Source organism: Episyrphus balteatus, chromosome 1 (assembly GCF_945859705.1).
Source record: "Episyrphus balteatus chromosome 1, idEpiBalt1.1, whole genome shotgun sequence".
NCBI classification, from domain to species: domain Eukaryota; kingdom Metazoa; phylum Arthropoda; class Insecta; order Diptera; family Syrphidae; genus Episyrphus; species Episyrphus balteatus.
Window position 1 is genome coordinate 102,082,405 of NC_079134.1, and position 21,547 is coordinate 102,103,951.

The following is a 21,547-nucleotide window of genomic DNA, read 5'->3' on the forward strand; positions in this document are numbered from 1 at the left end:
ATATTTGAATATTGTAGGTGTTGCCGTTGTGTTTAAATATTTTTTGTTTGTGTTTGAAGTCAATTAATAAGAAAATTGCATCTATCGCTTGAACTATGGAAGATTGTCCCTCACTCCCATATATGTTTTTTCCTTGAATTTCCTAGACAATCTTTTGGCATCAATTAATTTATGAAATTTAAGAAAAAATTTGGAAAAAAATTTGTTTTTGTTCACAAAAATCTTCAATTAAATTTAAAAAATCAAAACGGCAACACTGGCAACTTTTAATGTATAGACTTTAAAGTTTTTAAAGTATTTTTAATTACCGACGTTTGAAAAAAAAGATCATCAAAATCTAAGCCGTTCGGCCGGGTTCCCTACAGTGGCGTAGATAGCTTTTTGCTAAGGGGGGGGATAGATCTAGTTCGCAAATTTTTTTTAAGTTTTAATAATGCTTCTTTGTATTGTTTTTATTCTCTTTAAATTGGAGAAAGTTTTTTCGGTAGTTGACGTAGAAACCAGCAGTGTAGCTAATATCTTTAATAAAAAATAAATACCAGGACAACTTTTTTCGGTGCAGCTTTCGAGCGCTTGCAATGAGTTCATAGAGGAAGTATTTTTCCTTCTGATCAAATATCTTTTCTGAGTTTTTAATTCTTCACACAGAGAATAATATGACCAGGACCACCTAAATACCAACAGATTTCCTTATTGAACTGTTTTATGAAGAAACCTTATTAATATCAACAATTAATAAGGTTTTTCCATAGAGATTTCTTATTATTTTCATGTACAAAATCTTTCAAAATTCTTTGTAAAAATTTCATATTTTTTCCAACTTGGCACTAGAACAAAAATTGTGACCAATATTTCTATAGTCAGTTGGAATAGGTGATCCCGTACATGATCGTATTTTTTTTATTAAAAAAACAAAACCGACTTCCATGGATCAAAACTGGGTTTTATGGTTTTTCTAATAGTACTGAACAGGCACAGCTTTTCAATACCTACAAAAAGAATTATCAAAATTGGTTCACTCGGTCCAAAGTTATGAGGTGACAAACACAAAAAAAAGTACAGACGAATTGAATAACTCCTCCTTTTTGGAAGTCGGTAAAACAATAAGGAAATCCCGATTGTTTAAATAATATTTCCTTCTTGGATGAAAACTATAAGGAAATCTTATTGTTTTTGTTCTATTTTATGTGGTCTAGTTTTTGGTAAAACTCAACAGTTTCATTAAATTTTTTAGCTGCTTTGTCTATTTCAGACGAAGAATCCTTAGAAAGAACCGGAAACCCTTCTAGTGTGTTTTCATGGTTTGTACATTTTTCTCCAAGGCCCATTACATAGAAATCGAGAAAAAGATTGAAAACAGTAACACGAAAATATTCTTTACTGTACTTTGAACGGAAGGGTTCGAACGATTCTTTTGTCGCTTCACTATTCTCTTATGTTTAAAGCCTATGTCAAGGATTTCAGCTAATATTTCCCATATACAAAAAACTTTCGAAAATGAGTCGTCTTCTGCCCGTTTAATATTTAGTTGATCCCTTAAATCTTTAGCGAGCTCCATTGCTTGGACCAAGTCTAAATTCACTCTTTGAAACACCGACTTAATGGCAACGAAAGTTGGTAAACCATATTTTATAACCTTTAAGCTAATCAAGAACTCGAAATCCATAGCGTTTTTTTCAAAGTGCGCTTCTTCAACTTATTTATTCATGACTGTTTATACTGCACAATTATCGATTCCAATGGGGGGGGGATATATCCCCCTGATCCCCCCCCTATCTACGCCACTGGTTCCCTAATATTGCCAATTTTTGAGCTTTAGTTACTCCACTAGTAGGTACATATTTATTAGACTGATTCAAAAAAAATTTTTTTTTGTTCAAAGCATTACCGAAAATATTGTTGGAAATGACGAAAAAAAAATACTGTAAAAGTTTCAGCCCTGAATATTAACATTAAGTACCGCCGCATCGCAAATTTCTATTTCCCATATGATTTACATGGGAAAGATTGTGTTTTTGAGTTTGGAATTTTATAACTTTTGAATGGTTCATCAAATAGGCTAGATTTAATTTTCCACAAAAAAGCTCTTATTAATTTTTTTGATAAACTGCCCCGTTTCGAAGTAATTCAACTTTAAAATATAAAAAAGTAATTTTTTCTTCATTTTTGCTCATTTTTTTGACGAAACTTTTTTTTCATCATTTCCAAAAATATTTTCGGCAATGCTTTGAACAAAAAAAAATTTTTTTTTGAATCAGTCTAATATTTATAATGGACTATTATGTCAATGTATCAGGGTAATTGAAGTTGACATCTCTAAATGCTACTTTTTTTTTTCAAACTACATGGTTCGATTGCCCAAGGTTAGCCCAGGATAGCCCAAGATTTTTTTTGGCTAGCCCACCCTTAGTTCTAAAATTATAACGGAATTATTTTTTTCACTTCAAAAATCACAAAAAATAATTTTTTTTTATTCAGTTTGCCCAACTTTTATTTTCGCTATCCTACGCTTAGTTTAAACATTATAAAAGAATTCGATTTTATTCACCACAAAAAAAAAAGTACGCATACGCCACAGTGACCTTTTTCTAATTTATAATTAAGAAAAATTGAATCCTCCGGTGTTTGCATTGCGCCTCAAATGTTATATTATATTCGATTAAGAATTTTTACGTGTTTGAATGTAGTCCATATAAGTGCCGATCTGCCTCTCTTGGAAACGCACGTATTAAGTCTTGTCCCGTCGGAAAAAGTGTCTCCTGTCACAAATTGTTTATAGTCCAATAGTGTTTTTTCTCTGTCAACTAATTATTTTAATAAATTTCCCCCGAAATAATAATATTTAAAAAAATAGCCCTATTCAAATTAAAAAAATAAAATAAATAAATGCAAAAATAAAATTAAATCTCTCAATATCATCGCGAGTGTAACAAAAGAAAAATATCCAACAACAACAACGCCGCAATACCTCTCCCGCAATAAAAGAAAAAAAAAATAACAGCAAATGTCCACTTTACAAATAGTGTTAAATACAACAAACAAAAATCATATACCCACCAAGTGCAAAAACAATAGAAACAACCACTGCAGTAGCATCGTTAAATCAGCCACACAACAACAACTTATCAAAAAAAAAAAAAAGACAAAAACTCTCGCGTCTCCCAAATTGTCTTCAGTGTTCAGTGCATACGAGTAATCCTTTCTTTTCCTTCCCCCCATCTTTCTTGCAGTCTGACTTGATAACGATTGTGATTTCGCGAGTGGAACTCTTCTGAAAATGCCGCAATCGTTATTAGTTTGATTCCAGATAGATTATTGTGTGTGTTGATAAATAACCAGGGGCGGATCGATACAAATTGTCACTAAGGCATAACACTAGTGATAATTTGTTTTGTTGAAGCTCAAATTGGAATTTATATACCTAACACATACAATATAGTTAATTGTCGGATAAGGTTTTTCAAAGTTTAAGTGTATTTAAATGGTAAATACATTCACAGTCGATTATGCCAACATTCGTGGGCTTAGATCGAATTTTTGTGATGTGTACATTTATACTGTACAAAACAGGCCAGTTGTTTTGGCACTATAGGTGAGACTCAGATAAGAGAAAATTCAGAATGTTCTGAATTTAATCTAAATGGGTATTGCTTTGTGCCATTATTCTTTTCCCACCACGGTCTCGCCATATACATTAGAAATGATGGTGCCTATCAACTTCAACCACAAGACGGGCAGTGCATTAACACTAATTTTAATTTCATGTGGTTCAAATTCACGATTAACAAGCGCATCATTCCTACATGTTTTATTTATCGAAGTCTTAACATGGACAGTAATTCAACTTCTAACGAATTTGATGCTCTGTCCGACTCCATCCAAAGGATTGTTTCCCTTTATCCTCACACTGAAATCGTTATTACGGGCGATTTTAATGTACACAATTCTTCTTGGCTTCGCTTTTCGGGCCAGATAACACCCGAAGGAAGGTATGTTGAGATTTTTGTTGAGTTAAACCACTTAACTCAACTAGTCAACGAGCCGACTCGAATTTCGGACGTCGCTGGTCGGGCTGAAAATACTCTAGACTTGTTTCTTACCTCTGACCCTGATAAATACACTGTAAGTGTATTATCGCCTCTAGGCACATCAGATCATTGAGTCATATCTGCGATTTTCTCTTGTCAAAAAAATCCAGTTAAAGAAAAAACTCCTAAGAGAACTGTTTGGCAATATGAGAAAGCCAACTGGGAGGGTCTCAACGCTTTTTTCGAAAACTTTAACTGGTCGCTATGTTTCCTCGATAGTGACTTTGATTTGAGAAATTTTATCACGAATAGGGCTAAAACAATCAAACCGAAAGAGAATTCGTGGTTTGATTCGAGCTGTAAAGAGGTTATCAGGGAAAAAGAGGTAATGTCCCGTTATTATAAAGCCAACCCCACTGAGGAAAATCGGTTAAGATTTAAGCAAGCTAGAAAGGCCAGCAACGCCTATATTCGACGAATCAAATTTTTGCATGAGCAAAAATTAAGACAAAAAAAACTACAGTGTCCCACAGGTAGTAAACATTTTTGGTCATTTGTGAAAAATATTCGAAACTCTACAACATCTTCGGTTCCAACCCTCGTTTACAATGACCTTTTGTTAGTTCTCTTGAGAAAGCTAACCTTCTCGTCAGGCAGTTCGCTGCCAATTCAACGTTAACAGAAAGTGTCATGACTCCTCCTTCACTTGAGCGAGAAATAGTTTTATGGGACCTATCTTTTTTCGTACTCGTGCAGTGGCAAGAGTTCTTAAAGACCTTGACATACACAAATCCGCTGGCCCGGATAGTATCCCTCCCATTGTTCTGAAGAGGTGTCCCTTCTTTTCAAGGTCATGGAAACGCTGATTAATTCCCAGCTTAAGAAATATCTTGAAGAACGGAAGCTTCTTAATGACCGGCAGTATGGCTTTCGTAGCAATAGATCCACTGGTGATTTGATGGTTTATCTCACCGATCAGTGGAACAAATCTTTACATCGTTTTGGAGAAAGTGAGATTGTTGCGCTTGATATTTCAAAGGCATTTGATAGAGTTTGGCATCAAGCTCTCTTATCGAAAATGCTTGCATTCGGTATTGATAAATCTCTTCTTCGTTGGATTAGAAATTACCTTTCGAACCGTTCAATTCAAGTTGTTTCGGATGGATTCAAATCTGAAACCCATAATATAAACGCTGGTGTGCCCCAGGGCTCCGTTTTGTCTCCGACTCTCTTTCTCATTTTCATTAATGATTTCCTCTCTGAAACTTCTAATCCATTAAATTGTTTCGCAGATGATAGTACCCTCAGCTTCTCATATTCGTTTGAAGATTCACACCCATATCATTCGGAAGTGGAACTCCAACGGCAAAATATGATAAGCTCATTAAATTCTGATCTTGAATGCATTGTTCAATGGGGAATAAGAAACCGCGTAGAATTTAATGCTTCTAAAACACAATGCTGCTTACTATCATTAAAATGAAACCTTCCCACTTTGCCACTATCCATGAGTGGTACTTTCATCGAGGAAACTGATCAGCTTTCGATTCTAGGTATGTCCATTACAAACCACCTTTTGTGGAATGAGCACATATCCGATGTAGCTTAAAACTCTGCAAAATGCTTAGGTTTCCTCCGAAGATGTAAGAAATATTTCACCCATTCTGACCTGGCTATAATTTATAAAGCATATATTCGTCCAAAGCTCGAGTATAATTCCTAAGACCCACTTGAGTTGTTTGGATAGAATTCAAAATAGAGCTTTCAAATTGATAGGTGTGATAGGTCCATTACTGATACAATCCCACCTCTTGAGCACCGCCGGAATGTATCATGCCTGTCCTTGTTTTACAGGTACTTTTTTAAAAAAATTTCTAATGAAATAGCTAGCTGCATTCCTCCCCAGAGCCGGTTTTAAGGGGGGGGGGGCAGCCTGGGCCGTCGCCCAGGGGCGCAAGAATTGAGGGGCGCCGCAGGCGCCCCGAACTTTTACAAAAGTTATATAAATAACGAAGTCTTTCCAATCGATGTTTTATTTTTTTTTACATTCACAAAGGCGCCCCAATTTTTTTCTATTTTACATTTTCAACGGCGCTCGTATTGTTTGTCCTAAACTTTTTGAAGAATGAAGGCGCCCCCCAATTTTGGGTTAATTTATTTGGCTTCCGGAAGGACAATGGTGTCCAAAATCTTCGTTCATCTTTGAAGAACAAGGTGCCCCAATTTCTTTTGAAAGACTAAAGCAATCCTAATATTCCTCCTACTAATTTAATTTTTGGAAAGGTGCCCCTATAATAATGAATAAGGAATGAATAAGGAAAGAGACGCACAGAATCCCGAAATTAAAAATCCAGAAAGCCCAAAATCCAGAAAACCCTAAATTCCGAAAACCCAAAAACACAAAATCCCGAAAACCCACAATCCCGAAAACCTAAAATCCAGAAATGCCAAAAATTGACAGCTTCTCCATTTCTCATAAAAACTACGTTTGTGTGTGATAATAAAAAAATAGGTCTGTTCGTTGTTCCCCCCTCCAGGGCACTCTAAGTCATTTCAATTAACTGTGAAAAAAATCTGAGTTTCTCGGGTTTTCATTTTACATCGAACACCTCAGAGCTTTAGTTTCATCAGCGAACATCGAACACAGAGGAAATAACTCTGGTTGAAAAAGGAGCTACAAAAAACGCTTGACAACGAATTCGGAGCGACCCAGAGTGCCCTAGAGCTCACAACGAACAAACCTTATACTTATAAAGGTATGTTGTTTTCGATTGGCCGTCCGGAAGCGCCTGGAATCATTAAGAAGCGTGCTGCAAGTTTTTTATTCTCCTAGTGAAAAAACAAAAACAAAATATTTGATTTTTCACCAATACAGATATTAAATTTTAGAATTGGGTGGAAGCGATTCAAAGTTTTTTATTGGATTTCAGAATGAGTGAATCATTGAGTGATTCCAATCGAAAACGACATAAATGTACCTAGTTGAAAAAGTTTTTGAAAAAATATTGTTCAAATAAAACCAGCTGTACCTAATCTTTAAATGTGTTTAAACAAAAAAGTCAGAGATAAAGGTAGTCTTGTCAATTGAGCCTAAATGACATGAATAATTAATTTTTTTTTTAAGTTAACCTTTTTAAGTTAATACACTGCACATTTTTAATAAATGCATTAACAAGTATATGAGAGGTAAGACATAATCTGCTATTGCTTTTTTTCGTGATTTTAAAAAATTGTTTTTAGATGAATTTTTTTTAGAGGCGCCACTTGCAATCTTGCCCAGGGGCGCCGGTAGTGCTTAAACCGGCACTGTTCCTCCCCTTAAATACACTTGAGCCCAATTTCGGACGTACCGCCAAATACAGAAATTCTTTCTTTAGTCGCACTACGAGAATGTGGAATGCATTAACCGGCTCAGTTTTTCCCTCCCATTTTAATGTCCAGAGCTTTTAAACTAATGTGCATCGGTTTCTCCCTATAAACCCCTCCCTCTTTTCTTAACGCTCGCACTGTGTTGATACATATTAAGGGTACCCAAAACCCCTTTAGTGCGCGCAGATTATAAAAAAAATCACTTCACACCATTTTATATTTATTGATACTTTCGAAACATTAATTATATATTAAATAAGGGTAACTTTGGCGTATGCGTACTTTTTTTTTGTGTGGTGAATAAAATTGAATTCTTCTATAATGTTTAAATTAAGCGGAGGATAGCAAAAATATGTTTGGCTATCCTGGACTAACCTTAGGCAATCGAACCAGGCAGGTTTAAACAAAAATTAGCTTTTGAGGGTGCCAACTTTACAATGCCAATTTATTAGAGTAAGCATCGAACAGTACATTGGATTCAGTCACTGGTCACTGCACACTTGCTGTACACTGAACTCCGAAAAGTAGGCTTAGGGTACGGCCACGTTCTGAGCGGCTGAGCGTCTGAGCGGCTGAGCGTCAATCCTGAGCGGCGAAAATAAATTAGAACGTATAAAATGTATGGGGGTTGCCACATACACCCTGAGCGGCTGAGCGGCAATCCTGAGCGGCTGAGCGTCAATCCTGAGCGTCTGAGCGACGTCGCTCAGTATAAATCAAAAATTAAATTTTGAAGAAATGCATTTTTGCATTTTTGAAAAAATGTTGAATTTTTTTTTTGAAAAATCAAATATTTTCAAAACAAGTCATTAGATTCTTTTGAAATTTTGGTTTAAAGCGTTGGTCTATATTAACTACAATATGGCATACCAACTTTATTTTTTTTAGAATAATAAAATAAAAAAAATAGGCACTTCTAGGAATCGAACCTGGGACTCCCGCGTGCGAGCCGAATACTCATCAAATATTTTGCACTTGTGGGGTTTTGAAATTGCCGCTCAGGATCGCCGATCAGGACGTGGCCACCTCGCCGCTCAGGATTGACACTCAGCCGCTCAGACGCTTAGCCGCTCAGACGCTCAGCCGCTCAGGACGTGGCCGTAGCCTTACCTACTTCATTCGCCCCCGTGTGTCACAATAAATTCATTTGCCTACAAAGGGTAAACTAAAAAGAAAAACAGCTCTTGATTTAGTTATTAAAGTTGGCGGGTAGTAGGGGGCTGTTTTTAAGAGTTTTTTTTAATGAGCAAAAATACCTCTCTATTTGACAGAAACGAGTGGACCCGACAAGTAGCGCCATTTCAACCCAGCCAGCAACGGTAAAAAAGTATAACATTACTGAAATCTATGACTAACGTCAGTTTTGCGTTCCCTAAGTATTTTCGCTTGTGAAAAAATTTTATAATTCAAATATCGTCAGTTGGGGTAAAATCTGAATGGACGATATTTTTTTAAAATAAGTTCTTGTAACCCAGACAAAAAGAAAATCAAAATAATGAATTGTCACGACACCGGTGCATGAAATGTGTTTCAGGCCTATAAATCTGAACAAAAAAAAAATATTGTATGGGGGCCGCAGCTATTCACAAAAACCCTTAAGGGATTCTGATAAATAGCATATTGAGCGAGGTCCTAAGCACCATTTTACGAAGGATACATGCGGATACATTTTTAAAACGCTGGACGAAGTCAGAACAAATAATTGAAATAAAGGGCCTAAGGTCTTGAAACAAAATTAAATTTTCTTATATTTTAAGACTTAACAACACATTTTTTATGTGGTAACATCATAATAGAATACCAAAAAATAATAAAAAAAAATGTTTGTCCAGCTAGCTTTGATAAATAATAAAATACACAACTATTAGTTTCACTCAAAAAAATCAACTAACTTTAAATATATTTTTGCTTATTTTAAACTTATGTTCATGACACTGCAGAACGCCGCATGCAGTTTTAATTTTTGATTCTGTGTTTACATTTCATTTTATGGAATTTAACCTTTCATTATACCTACATCAAAATATTTATATTCGGAAAACTTCGAATTTTAATAAAGTTCCACTAGATATGTAAAATTGCACACTGTGCACGGGTGCGAATTTGGCAGGACAAAATAAAAGGTGATCACAAAAAGTGTCTTTATAAGGGTGAAAATACATTTTTTTGGAATTGTGAATGCAATACCTATTCGAATTCCTCAGAAAATTCTACATCAATTTCATACATGATTCTCTATAAAATATTGACACCGAAAAAAGTTCTAGGGAAATGAAAAAGTATAAACCAAATTCGCAAAAAAGAGGTGTGCCTACAGAGGGTTAATGTTTTTCAATGAACAAATTATAACTGAGTTACAACAAATAATAGTGTTACAGATAACTCTTATGAAACACAAATAAAAATAAATTCTTGTTGCAAATCTAATTCGGTGCTACTCGGGCTATCTTCTTTAAAAAACGGATACCTATACATATTTTTATCCGATTAAAGTTTATATTTATATCGTCCTTTAGTTGCGTAGTAGCTAAAAATTTAATTATAAAATTTACCTCTCCTTTTAGTGTGTGGAAGGTGATAGCTCCACTATTATGTTTTAAAAACATTTATTTCGGTCGATGGGTCTGTACATTGAGTTGGCCCAAACGGATGAATGGATTTGTTTGAAACTTTATACAGATGATTTTGCGTGTAAATGATTATTCAAATTTTCAAAAAAAAAAATATAATTTTTAATATCAAAGTGAAATTTTATCAAACCTCAACTTGAAATTTTTTGTACTTATTGAAAGAAATATTTTGTATATATTAGACTTTTTTGAATATAAAGTCGTTTTTTTTCTATATTGAATAACTATGTCTTTGTCATGTTAAGGAAATTATTTTTGATAGACTCGTATATCTCACTAACCGATTTGTTCCCCATTGCTGGTTTTGGAAATCCGCTCCTCAATTTATTGTTACAATAACAAGATTTTTTCATTTCCCTTGATAAGATATTATTGAAAATTCTGCTATCTTCTGTGATCGAAAAATGCCCCCTAAGCTGAAAGGAAGGCTCTACACCGCAGTTGTGCGTCCAGCACTCACATACGGTTCACAATGTTGGACAATGTACAAAAAGTATGAGAGTAAGTTAACGGCAGCTGAGATGAAGATGCTTCGTATGACAGCAGGAGTAACAAAGCTTGATATAATTAGAAGTACGAAAATCCGAGGAAGCCTTCATGTTAAAAACACCATCTCCCAAAAAATTGAACACGACCGACTCAGTTGGTATTGCCATGTTCAAAGGAGAGATCCTGAGAACCCCGTCAAAAAAGCAATATCATACAACGTTCCAACACGAAATAAAAAGAAAGGTAGGCCTAAAAACTCCTGGTACAAGCAAATGCAAAAACACCAGCATTCAGTTGGCCTTAGAAATGGAACAATACAAAACCGGGAGGCTTGCCGCCGATTTTTGAGGTCAACCCGGCGAACCCCACAAGCGGATCACTAGTGTGAAGCAGTAACGTGGGATAGTTATGATCCCCTCGACATCGAGATCATAACAGCGCCGAGAAAAAGGAAGAAGAAGAAGATATTATTGAAAGTAAGATGAAAGCAGTTTTAAAATAAAAAATATTTATTTAACCAATCAAGCCATATTGCAATTAGAAATAATACAACTTTTGCTTGAATAAACACTTGATATAGATTTATTACATTTAAAAACATAATCCTTATTTAATATGTTCAAAAAATATTCATAATTCATGCGCCTTGTGCTGATTTTTTATGGATAAGAAATTTAGAATGTACACAAAAAATCACAGATAAAATATAATTTCTAAAAAAAATAATAAACACAATTGATTAAATTTTTCAAAAGATACAAAAATTAAAATCTAAAATAAGAACAGCACACAAGACAACATTGTTTCAAATTCAACGAAATACGCCTGCAAATATCGAAAACAAAATTCAAACAAACTTAAAATTATTTGTACATTATTTTAAAAATATGCATAGATAGATACATATATATATGGAAAGTAATACTACCAGGGTCTCCACATATTTTCCGAAGCTTCTTCAACGTCTTTCTTATGATGGTCATTGCTATCGCTATGATCCAATTTTTCCTTTTTGAATTTTTTCATCGATGGTTCCTCGGGACTACATGCCGTAAAATATGGATATAAACGTTTTGAAGAAAACGTTCCCTCACTGCTCGATGTAACATGAGACTGTTGGAGTACACCTACAGTGCGAGGAAATACTTTATAGGACTCAGAACTGGAAGGAGTTGTGAATTCTCCAGAAAAACTACTTCCACTCCCATCTAGTGGTGGGGTTATGGAACGCGATGCAAAGTCAGAACTAGTATGCATTACTGAATCGTCTTCGTGACTAGAAATCGATGAATTCGGACTTAGAGGAGGACTAGTTGTGGTTGCTGATGGTTGAACAGAAACATTGATATCGTAACTGCTTCGCTTTGAAAATGTGGTTCTACTATAAGGCTTACTAAATGCGCTCACTCGTGGAAAGTTGCTCATAATATCAATATTTGTTGATGATTTATTTGGTATACAAAACGATGATGGATCATTGTCAATCGATGATTTGATATTTGTATTTGGCATTATAAGAGCGAATTCTCCAGATGGTAGTAAAGATGGGACGAGACTAACTCCCGTCATTTGAACATGTCCGTTGTTATTGTTTGTGTCATGCGCAGCTACAAAAGGTATTTGAGTTGGAATAACTGGAGGATTAACACAGTCTTGAGTTGTTTGTGATCGAAAACTGTTTGAAAAACTGGTAAACGATCCAATTTGTTCTAAGCTATTTGCACAGTTATTCAAGTAGTTTGATAAACGTTGGCGTGTTCCAGTATCAACTCCATCCAGCATACTGATATAACGTTTAACCTCATCAGCGCATTCTACAAATCCTGTTTTAAATTTGTGAATGACAGTGGGATCGGTTTGAATGGCCATTGAAAGTTGTCGTCTTTGCATTGATTGCAGATGTTTCACTGTCATCTCAAGGATATCGGCTTTTTCAAGTTTGGTATGACGTGCAGGCTAAAAGTAAAAGATAAAATAAATTAATTTTTGTATACATCTAATCCACATACTGTAGAATTATAACTTAAATAAGTCAAATCCAATGATCTTTAATCTACTTTTATCTCTTATCATATAGGGGAAGTGGGGGCAAGACCGATTATGGGGGCAAGACGGTTTTCGTACTATGTTGTATGAAAAAATGTAAAATTGGCAACACTTGCAATATAAAATAGGTGCCCTTTGGTACGATCGATCACGTCTATAAGTTTTAGCAATTTCGGTTAAGACCCCGAAGAGTTACGGTAAATTTTGTGATTTTTCATCAAATTGTTATCGTTCATGTGTCAGTTGTATTTTTGACACTTAAATGATTAAAATTTTTAACTTTTCCTTGAATATTTTCTACGAAACAAGGAGTCATAAAGATAAATTTAAAAAAAAATAATACAGAACATCAAATATGATATGACTGGGGCAAGACCGCCCATGGGCGAAATTGGAAGCTCTGGTAGCTAAGTAGCTTAAACAAAGTGAAAAAAGAAGTTCACCGTTACATATTCCAAAAAGCTAAGCAACAGGCGCCAAACCATACCTACTGTAATTGATGATTCTGATGAAGAGGACTTTGCAAATTGTATTTGTACCTTCTATCTGCAACTGTTTATTTGATCCAATTCAAAGTATTGTTGGATTAAGTGCAAAATGTGTACCAAATGGTACCAAAAAGCTTGTGATGGAGTGAGAACTAATGAAAATATAACATAATTGTGTTATTATTACCAATAGGCTGCATTTGAAACAATAGAAACGGTCTTTCTACCAACAAAATTTGATAGGGTCTTACCCCCATGTGGGGGCAAGTCAGTTTTTTGTTTGATGTTTTTTCAAAACGTATTGTCTTTTGTTCAGTATTTATCTGCAAAAAACTTTAACTTAATGAATAAAAACTTTATTCTATTTAAAAGATGTTTTTTATTGCTTTTTAAGACAGTCAAACACTAAGTGGGCGGTCTTGCACCCACTTCCCTTACAAAAAAAAAATTATATCATTTGTTTTATTGATCTAAGCCTAGTTAACACTAACAGTCCTGTGCGAAAAATAAAAACTCTTGTCCAACATATTTAACCGTTTTTCCAAAAAATATCTTCAGCTAACCATAAACAGTCATATATTTTTACCTATATAAAATGGAGTAGGTAGGGAGTAAAATGCAAATTATTTTTAAGCAAATAATAATTCATTTTGCAAAAAAATTTTTTGGTTAGCAAAAAAATATTCATCTTAATTTAATTTTTATAGAATGGTGGGAATCTATGATCATGTTTTGTATCTAGAGCTTGTTACACACCATTGTCTTGAAGACGCGGCAGGTTGTACAAAATTGGATCCCAAAAATACCTACTCGTAATGAAGCAGATTTATTCGAATGATTTCAAAATTCAAAATTTGTCAATTTCAAAATCGTACCTGATCTCTTTTTTGAGTTAAAGGCATATACGATCCATACACGCATTTTGACATAGAATGAAAAAAAAATCATATTGACAAACAAAAAGCACTATAATGTCCTATATCATTTTGGACAGCTTAAATATTATTCTTGAGTTTGATGTTTATTTGAAGCTAATTGAGTACCTAAATAGTTTATGAGAAATTTAATTTAGTTTCAGACAAATCTTTAAAATAAGATGGCAACAATGTAGGTATAAGCTTTTCAGAAATGGAGAAAAAAAGATGGGCACTTTTATGTTTGTTCTTAAGAAAAAAGTTGTTTATCTAATAGTTATTCAATCAACAATTTCGTAATTTCTAAGCACTCTTAGCGTAACTCAGAACTAACGAGATGAACTTAGTGGCATTTTGGCTTCGTGTTTTGTTATTGTTTTTTTATAATCTTATTGTTTTTGTAATAATTTTTTTTTTTTAGTTATTTTTATTTTCTTAAAGTTGTTTTTACTATGTTCTGTGTATTTCAGGATTATTTTTGATATTCAAGAGTTATAATGTTACGTATAACAGAAAAATATACCACATTTTCATAGATTTCAGGAGAGTTGAGTACTACCGCGTCTTCAAGATCACCGTGTACACTGATTACAAATTTTAAAACGGTATGTAAAAATTCCGTAACAACCCCAAGGTCTGGTCATAGGTTAAAAAAAGTTTTTTTGGGCGTCTATTGCAAAAAATCTTATTTCTTAAAATTTTCGACAATTTGTTGGTTGAAATTCGGTTAAAATTTCAAACTATATCAACCCAAGCAAAAATTCGAACTTAAGTTTCGTGCAACTGATTTCTGTTTTGACATTTTTTTCTTTATTTAGTTTCTTATTTCATGAATTTTGTGAAAAATCTTATATTTACCACACAAATTTTGTATCCTCAAACGACAAATCACTTTTCGCACTTCAAATAATTTTTTTTCCTTAAATGACAACAGCTGATTTGATTTTGATAACTCTGAATTCCACCCTCTGACAAAATACCCAGAGTTATTCAGGGTGCGTTCAGAGCGAACATCGAACACAGAGGAAATAACTCTGGTTGAAAAAGGAGCTACAAAAAACGCTTGACAACGAATTCGGAGCGACCCAGAGTGCCCTAGAGCTCACTACGAACAAACCTATTATCAAATTAAGAGTTTGATTAGTTTTGACATTTTTTTTTTCTTAAAAAACTAAGAAAAAAAAGCGAACGGTAACATTTACCTATAATGATTTTCGAAAAAAAAACTTTTTCTACTAGCAGTTTAAAATTTTTACCTATACCTCACGACTAACCGCCCCTAGATCCACCACTGCATAAAACCTGTAATATAATATACTTATTTATAAAGGTTTATTTTATTCATTTGAAATGAGTTGAGAAATTCTTCATTAAAGGTGTTTTAGTTCAAAAAGACGCTAAGAACAAGACAAAGCACGGAATTACTATTGTTCATATTTAAGGTATGCTAGATTAATGACCCATTATTATAATATTTTTTTACATTTCCATATAGGTAACCTTAACCTTCGTCTATTCCTTGAGACTTATTTTTTAAATATTAAAAGCATATTTTTGTCTCATAAGTCATAACAAATAAATAAAAAGTATATTTTGAACTACCTGAATAAGGCTCGTTAATGTTATTATGTTGTTAAACACCTTGTTGTTTAATTCACCTTCCGAAGGTCACATCATCACTTTAAAAACTTTTGAACATTTCCTGTATCTACACAACACACCACCACTAAAACTTTTTACAAGGCATTAGATCCCTACTATGTATTCGCACCTATGTATGTACATAATATGTTTCCACAAAAATCTTCAGCATTTTAAGATGGCCTTGAAAATTCCCATACCTAGACATACCTACCTCTAATCAAAAATAATAATAGCTTCTTAATAGTCATCACACTCAAAATATAAGGGGTCGTCATTATATTTTCAAGGATTTCCATACGGTACCTATCAATTCCGGTAACATAAACGGAACTGTATACAAATATTCCCACAGTTCCCACGCAGATTTTTCACACGAGAAATTTACCTAACTAGGTCCTTTTATCGAACATAAAGGAATTCCATCATCATCCATATATTTTATTATATACCTTTTTTATGCATGTGAACAAACCATGAACCATCATCTTCGAGTCAAGTGCATGAAATCGAAAACAAAAGAACACAAACATGAAGAAATAAAGCAAGAAATAAATGAGTAAAGACGAAAAATGTTCTCATCGGAAATAAATTTGTACAAAGCAAAAACGATATCTTAGGCAAAAAATAAACGCCTAAAAAATAATAATATTCTTTTTTTCTGTAGGTAACTGTTCCCTTGGATCTTTAAGCATACAGTAGAAGCTCTCTAAATCATATCATTTACCATGGAAAATTTATAGAGAAAAAAATTATTTTGTGTGGGATTGGAATGGGATTGTTTTATTAAAATAGAATGTCAAATATTAACAATATCTTATGTTGCTAACCAACTTTAGATTTAAATTTATAATGTTTATGTTAAAAAAAAATAGGGTGTGTTTACCCATGCACACTTACCTACCTATATCAAAACCTGAAAATGCTTTATATCTTAATAATTCGTTGTAATCGCTGAACTAATTAATATAATATGTCAATGTCATTTTGACATCTTTCAAAAAGTAAACTTCAAATCTGATACAAACGCCGGAAAATAACTTTCAGCTTAAGGAACTTCGACTGTATTTTGTTATTCGGTATAAACAAAATACAGTCGAGGTTCAATGAATCTTGCTGACTGCTTAATGATCATATTTCTCTGATTCTCCTTCGCATTTTCACTTGTCTGTCTGGTCTGGTCGAATCGTATCGAGTCTGCTAGCTCAGATGGTAAGGTGCTGGTGCTGATTACTGCAATGTTGAGATATGCACCGATTCAAAAAAAAAAAAACAAAAGATACCGAAATCTACCCATCATGATCATGTTCATGGTAAAGAAGGCGCTTGAAAAGGTCGTGCGAAATGTGAGTGAACCTTAATGTGGCCTGTGAAAGAATACCTACATTAATTCAAGATTCCCATTAAATCTCATTGTCCTTTTTTTCTTTTCTTATATCTTAGTAAACGTACAGGTAGATCTAGATAATAATGAATATAGGTACACTTGTTTTAGCCTATTCTTGACTTAAGGAATCTACCTGTTTAACGCATTTTTTTTTTTGTGTAAATGTTTATTTATTCATTATTACGAAATTAAATGTGCCTTACCTATGTACATTGGATCAGACTTTATGATTTTTCATTTGAGTTAATGGATTAACTTAATTTCAAGTACAAATCATTCTACACTAATAGTCTGGCAGGCAACTATATTCGCGACATTATTAAATTTTCAGTGAAAAAAAATTACAATGTGCAATGCAAATCTTATCTCAACCAGTGTTGTAAAATTTTTTGCATGCATTTCTTTTGTATATTGCAAATAAAAATATTTTCGATTTTTAAAAATTTTATTTAAAAAATATTTGCACTAAAAAAAAGGTATAATATTTTGTATTAAAATTTTTTTATTGCAAACGAAAAATATTTAAATGCTTTTTTTCAATAATTTTTTTTTTAATTTGAAATGCAGTTTTTTAATTGATATTTTAACAACCCTGACCTGAACTAGTTAGTACGTATCTTATTAAACTAGGTAGGTACTTATTTCATATACTTACGTCTTTTTTCATTGCTTCCAATATCAAGGATTTCAGTTCATTCAAACAATGATTAATTCTAGCACGTCTTCGTTTTTCCATTATTGGTTTATTGCTCTGAAAGAAAAAAAAAACATTTAAGATATTAGCTACGATTTCGTAGATTTATTAGAATGACGGAAAAGATGTTTATTACTATTTTTCGTTTTGTGTTAACATTTTAATGCGTTTTATCTTGGCTTTTGGCACCCTTTGCTCTATAGGGCAAGTACCTGTTGGTTTCGTGTCGAAAAAATTTGAGGTTTTAATCAAAACCAACATTACGATGATGGAGAACTTCGAAAAAGTGGGTCTCGCAATTCCGTCCGTCCGTCTGTTTGTCTGTGAGTGATTCCATCTGTACACATTTCCACAGCCTAAACGGGGGGACGGATTTTCTTCAAATTTGGTACAGATGATTTTTATGGAATTCTGAAAATTGTTTTTTTTATATCTCGCTTAGAAAGTGTACCTCCCATACAAATTTTTCAACTTAAACCAAATATCTCGAAAACGGCTCTAAAGATTTTGATTAAACTACAGACGTAATATTCAAAGCGATTGCAATAAAACTGCATTTTCATTTTGTACCAAAAAAAGTCATGTAAACAATTTTTTTTTTTGTTTTTCATTTTACAATTTTTTTATTTATATAGAGCCAGCTTTTACTAAAACTAACATAAAACTGCTTTGAACTGCAAGAGCAAGTACGTGCGACCCCAGTCGTGCATTTTATTTGTAACGGGTTACAAACGTCAGTCTCATAAGGAAACCTCTTAACTCCCCAACTCAAAATTTTACAGGAGAGACGAAAGAGTAGAAAACAACAGAGTAGTTGGGAGTAAAGTGCTGAGCAAAATTTGAATTTATATTAAGTCTATTAAGAGTTTTCGGAATGACTTCAAATTTTCTAGGTTGCCCCGCTGACATATTTGCTAAAAATGGCATTCAAAAGTCATTTTCGAAAAAAGGTGGAGTTACGAGGTTTCCTTATGAGGCCGACGATATATTGCACAACATTTAAAAAAATACATGATAAAATACTTGTTTAAGCTTTAAAATATAAACAATTACAATACAATTATTACGATTTAAAAATATCCCAGATATTTTGAATTTTTTCACCGCAAAGATAGATTAAAAATATATTTGAAAGAAATCAAGTGAACTTATTAAGTGAACGTAAGAAAAGGATTCGCCAAATAATAGCAACATTATTATTTTATTATTATTTAGACTAGTAAAACCATTAAATAATTACAAAAAATAGAAGTGACACCGTAGATTACTCATGCGCCAACGGCACCGAAAGAAAGATGAACTACCTACATATTATAGGGTTGCACAACAACTAATCTTTTTTTTAAACTTTCATTCAAAATTCCTTTCTTAATCTATTTAATACACAAACCTCATTGGGTGTTACTAACGCCAACGTCATAAATAGTGGCCGTTTTGCAGGGTGTCTGCTTCTATTTGTAATTATTCAATGGTAGAACGTTTGAAAACCCTGATCATCGCATCGGCATCCTGGCAAAATTGGCTACTGTTAATATTTATAGATCTGTGGTAGTGAATAACCGCAAGATTTCTGGATTTTTAAAGAAAATGATACCATTAAAGTGAGAACAATTTCATCCTTAAGCTCAATGAGATGCGAAATTCCAATGGGCTGCCAAGCAAATATACACTGAACCAAATCCTTACGTAAATACAACGAAAAAATTCGTTGAGCCAACGAAAATATCATTATTTTTCAGTCGATGAAAAATGTAATTGGCTCAACGAAATGGCATTTATACGTTAGTATAAATTAACGAAAACTGTAGAATTTTAATGAAATTTTTCATAAAAAATTTTGATCGATAATTAATGAATTTTTACATCACTTTACGAAATTTTTTCATCGATTAACGTAAAATTTAACTAACCACGGTGATATTTTTCGTAAGTCAATGAATTTTTTGATTAATTTATGAAAGGAACTTACGTTAGCTAACGAATTTTTTCGTAAATTTTAAGAATATTTTAATTAAACTACGAAAAAATATTCGTTAGCTAACGAAACTTTTCGTAGAATTAGTTTTTTTTTAGTAGATTATACTTGCATTCTTTTCGTAGAGTTACAAATTTTTTCGTTAACCTACGAAATTTTTCATTCATTTTCTTCCCTTAATTTTGGAATAAAAAACCTGAAATTCAGAAAAAGTGGAGCGGTGCGAAAATTTTTAACCATATAAAAAAAACCATGTTTTGAATTTTTAAAAAGAAGATTGATTTTATAATACAAATTCTATATACTACTGAAATCAGTAAAGTAGAAGAATAAGCACTATATTTAATTGGACTTGCTTAGTTATTGATTTAATATAGCTTTTTATGGCCTTTAGTCCAAACAAAAAATTGGCGTTTTTTTCCGGTGGAGCTCACTTATCGTGAGACACCTTGTCAATACGCAAATATTGTTTATAATCAGCTCAACTTACATAGATTTTTTAAACAAAAACCTAATGTGAACTATATCCAGCAAGATTAAGTTTTTAATCATTAAAACAGAAATGCACCTAAGTCTAGGTTTTTTTTTTTTGTAAGGCAATGATTTTTTTTTCGTTAACTGTAATATTTCCTTAGTACCTATATGAAGAATTTTCAAACGACAATTACACGGTGTAACACTCAAAATATACGCGGGCGGAGACCTATCACGTTTTGTAGAACTAGTCGCACTGCTTACGAAACGGTATTTAAAAAGTCCCTAACACCCCCAAAATCTGGAGTTATGGGCAAAAAACGTTTTTTTTACCTTCACCCATTGAAAAAAATCTAGCTTCGTCAAATTTTTACCCATTTTCGATTTTTTTACAGTTTCTGATAGGAGATAAATATACCTTTTCAACAATGTATAAAACATGAAACTCGGTTAGACCACCTAGAATTTATAAGCTGTCAAAGTTCAAAAATTCCATTTTTTTCGTCATTTACCCAACTTCGACATCAAATTAAAGTATATATTTTCACAACAACAAGCTGTTTTAAAAATATATTCTAAAATAATATTTATTTCCGAATCAAACGAGGCTTACAAAAAAAAATTTTACGATTTCAACCCAGATACAGAAATTCGAACTTTTAGGTATAGAACAAAAATGTTGTTTTGGCACGTAGTAGGATAACCTGGGCGCCAGGATTTGATAACGGGTTTTTGTAGAAGAGTTCAATACAAACATTTTTTTCTTTGGGAAGGTGGTCTATCTCCACCCATTTAGGTGGGAGGGGCAGTTTTCTAAAAACAAAATTATCAAAATAAAAAAAAATTATTAAAAAACAACGACAACACTTACAGTAATAAATGATACCATTTCCGAAAGGCAAAATTTTACGATTTTCGTACTTATACGAAATTTATTATTTTCAATGTACTTATTAATTTGCAAGCGATTAGCACCTGCAGTGATTAAATTGTTAAAGAATGGCAGAATCTTTTCAGAAATCACAATTTCACCTAAATTAGGTATGTCCTTGGAAAGGTCTCGAGTAGTGTTCATTTTTTTTTTAAGTAATTCTGCATCTGCTGCAGGGGTCTATAGTGGTTTGTTTTAAAGATGCACAAAACTGCATTTCGTTCAATAACTCAATTGCTGTTACTTTTATAGAAAAAATGTCAATCCTTAACTTGTAGATGGCACAATTTCGCAGTTTCTTCATATATAAGGTTTTTTTCTAAGTCAAAAAACAACAAAAAATCAAACAAGCTTATTAAGTACTGAAGAAAAGCATTTTATTTGAGCCCAAACTATATTATTAAAAAAAAAACTAATTGAGATGGCAATCTTCTTGTAAGAATCATTTATTCCTAAGACTATAACTCGGTGCTTATTAGAC

At 33.0% G+C, this 21,547-nt stretch overlaps 1 protein-coding gene across 3 annotated transcripts in view; it reads right to left on the bottom strand.

Annotated features, from left to right (window-relative positions):
• Nucleotides 1–11,135: 11,135 nt before the first annotated feature.
• Nucleotides 11,136–21,547, bottom strand: part of LOC129907856 (protein deadpan) — a 58,707-nt gene continuing 48,295 nt past the window's right edge. For 2 of the 3 annotated variants that reach the window (XM_055984274.1, XM_055984271.1), the window contains exons 2-4: nucleotides 17,648–17,743; nucleotides 11,445–12,472; nucleotides 11,137–11,341 (exon numbers count right to left, since the gene is read on the bottom strand). In XM_055984274.1, coding sequence (XP_055840249.1) covers nucleotides 11,281–11,341; nucleotides 11,445–12,472; nucleotides 17,648–17,728 — 1,170 coding nt within the window. In that variant the 5' untranslated portion in view covers nucleotides 17,729–17,743 and the 3' untranslated portion in view covers nucleotides 11,137–11,280. Of the gene's footprint in view, nucleotides 12,473–17,647; nucleotides 17,744–21,547 lie in introns of all 3 variants that reach the window. The other variant, XM_055984272.1, reaches the window with a different exon arrangement.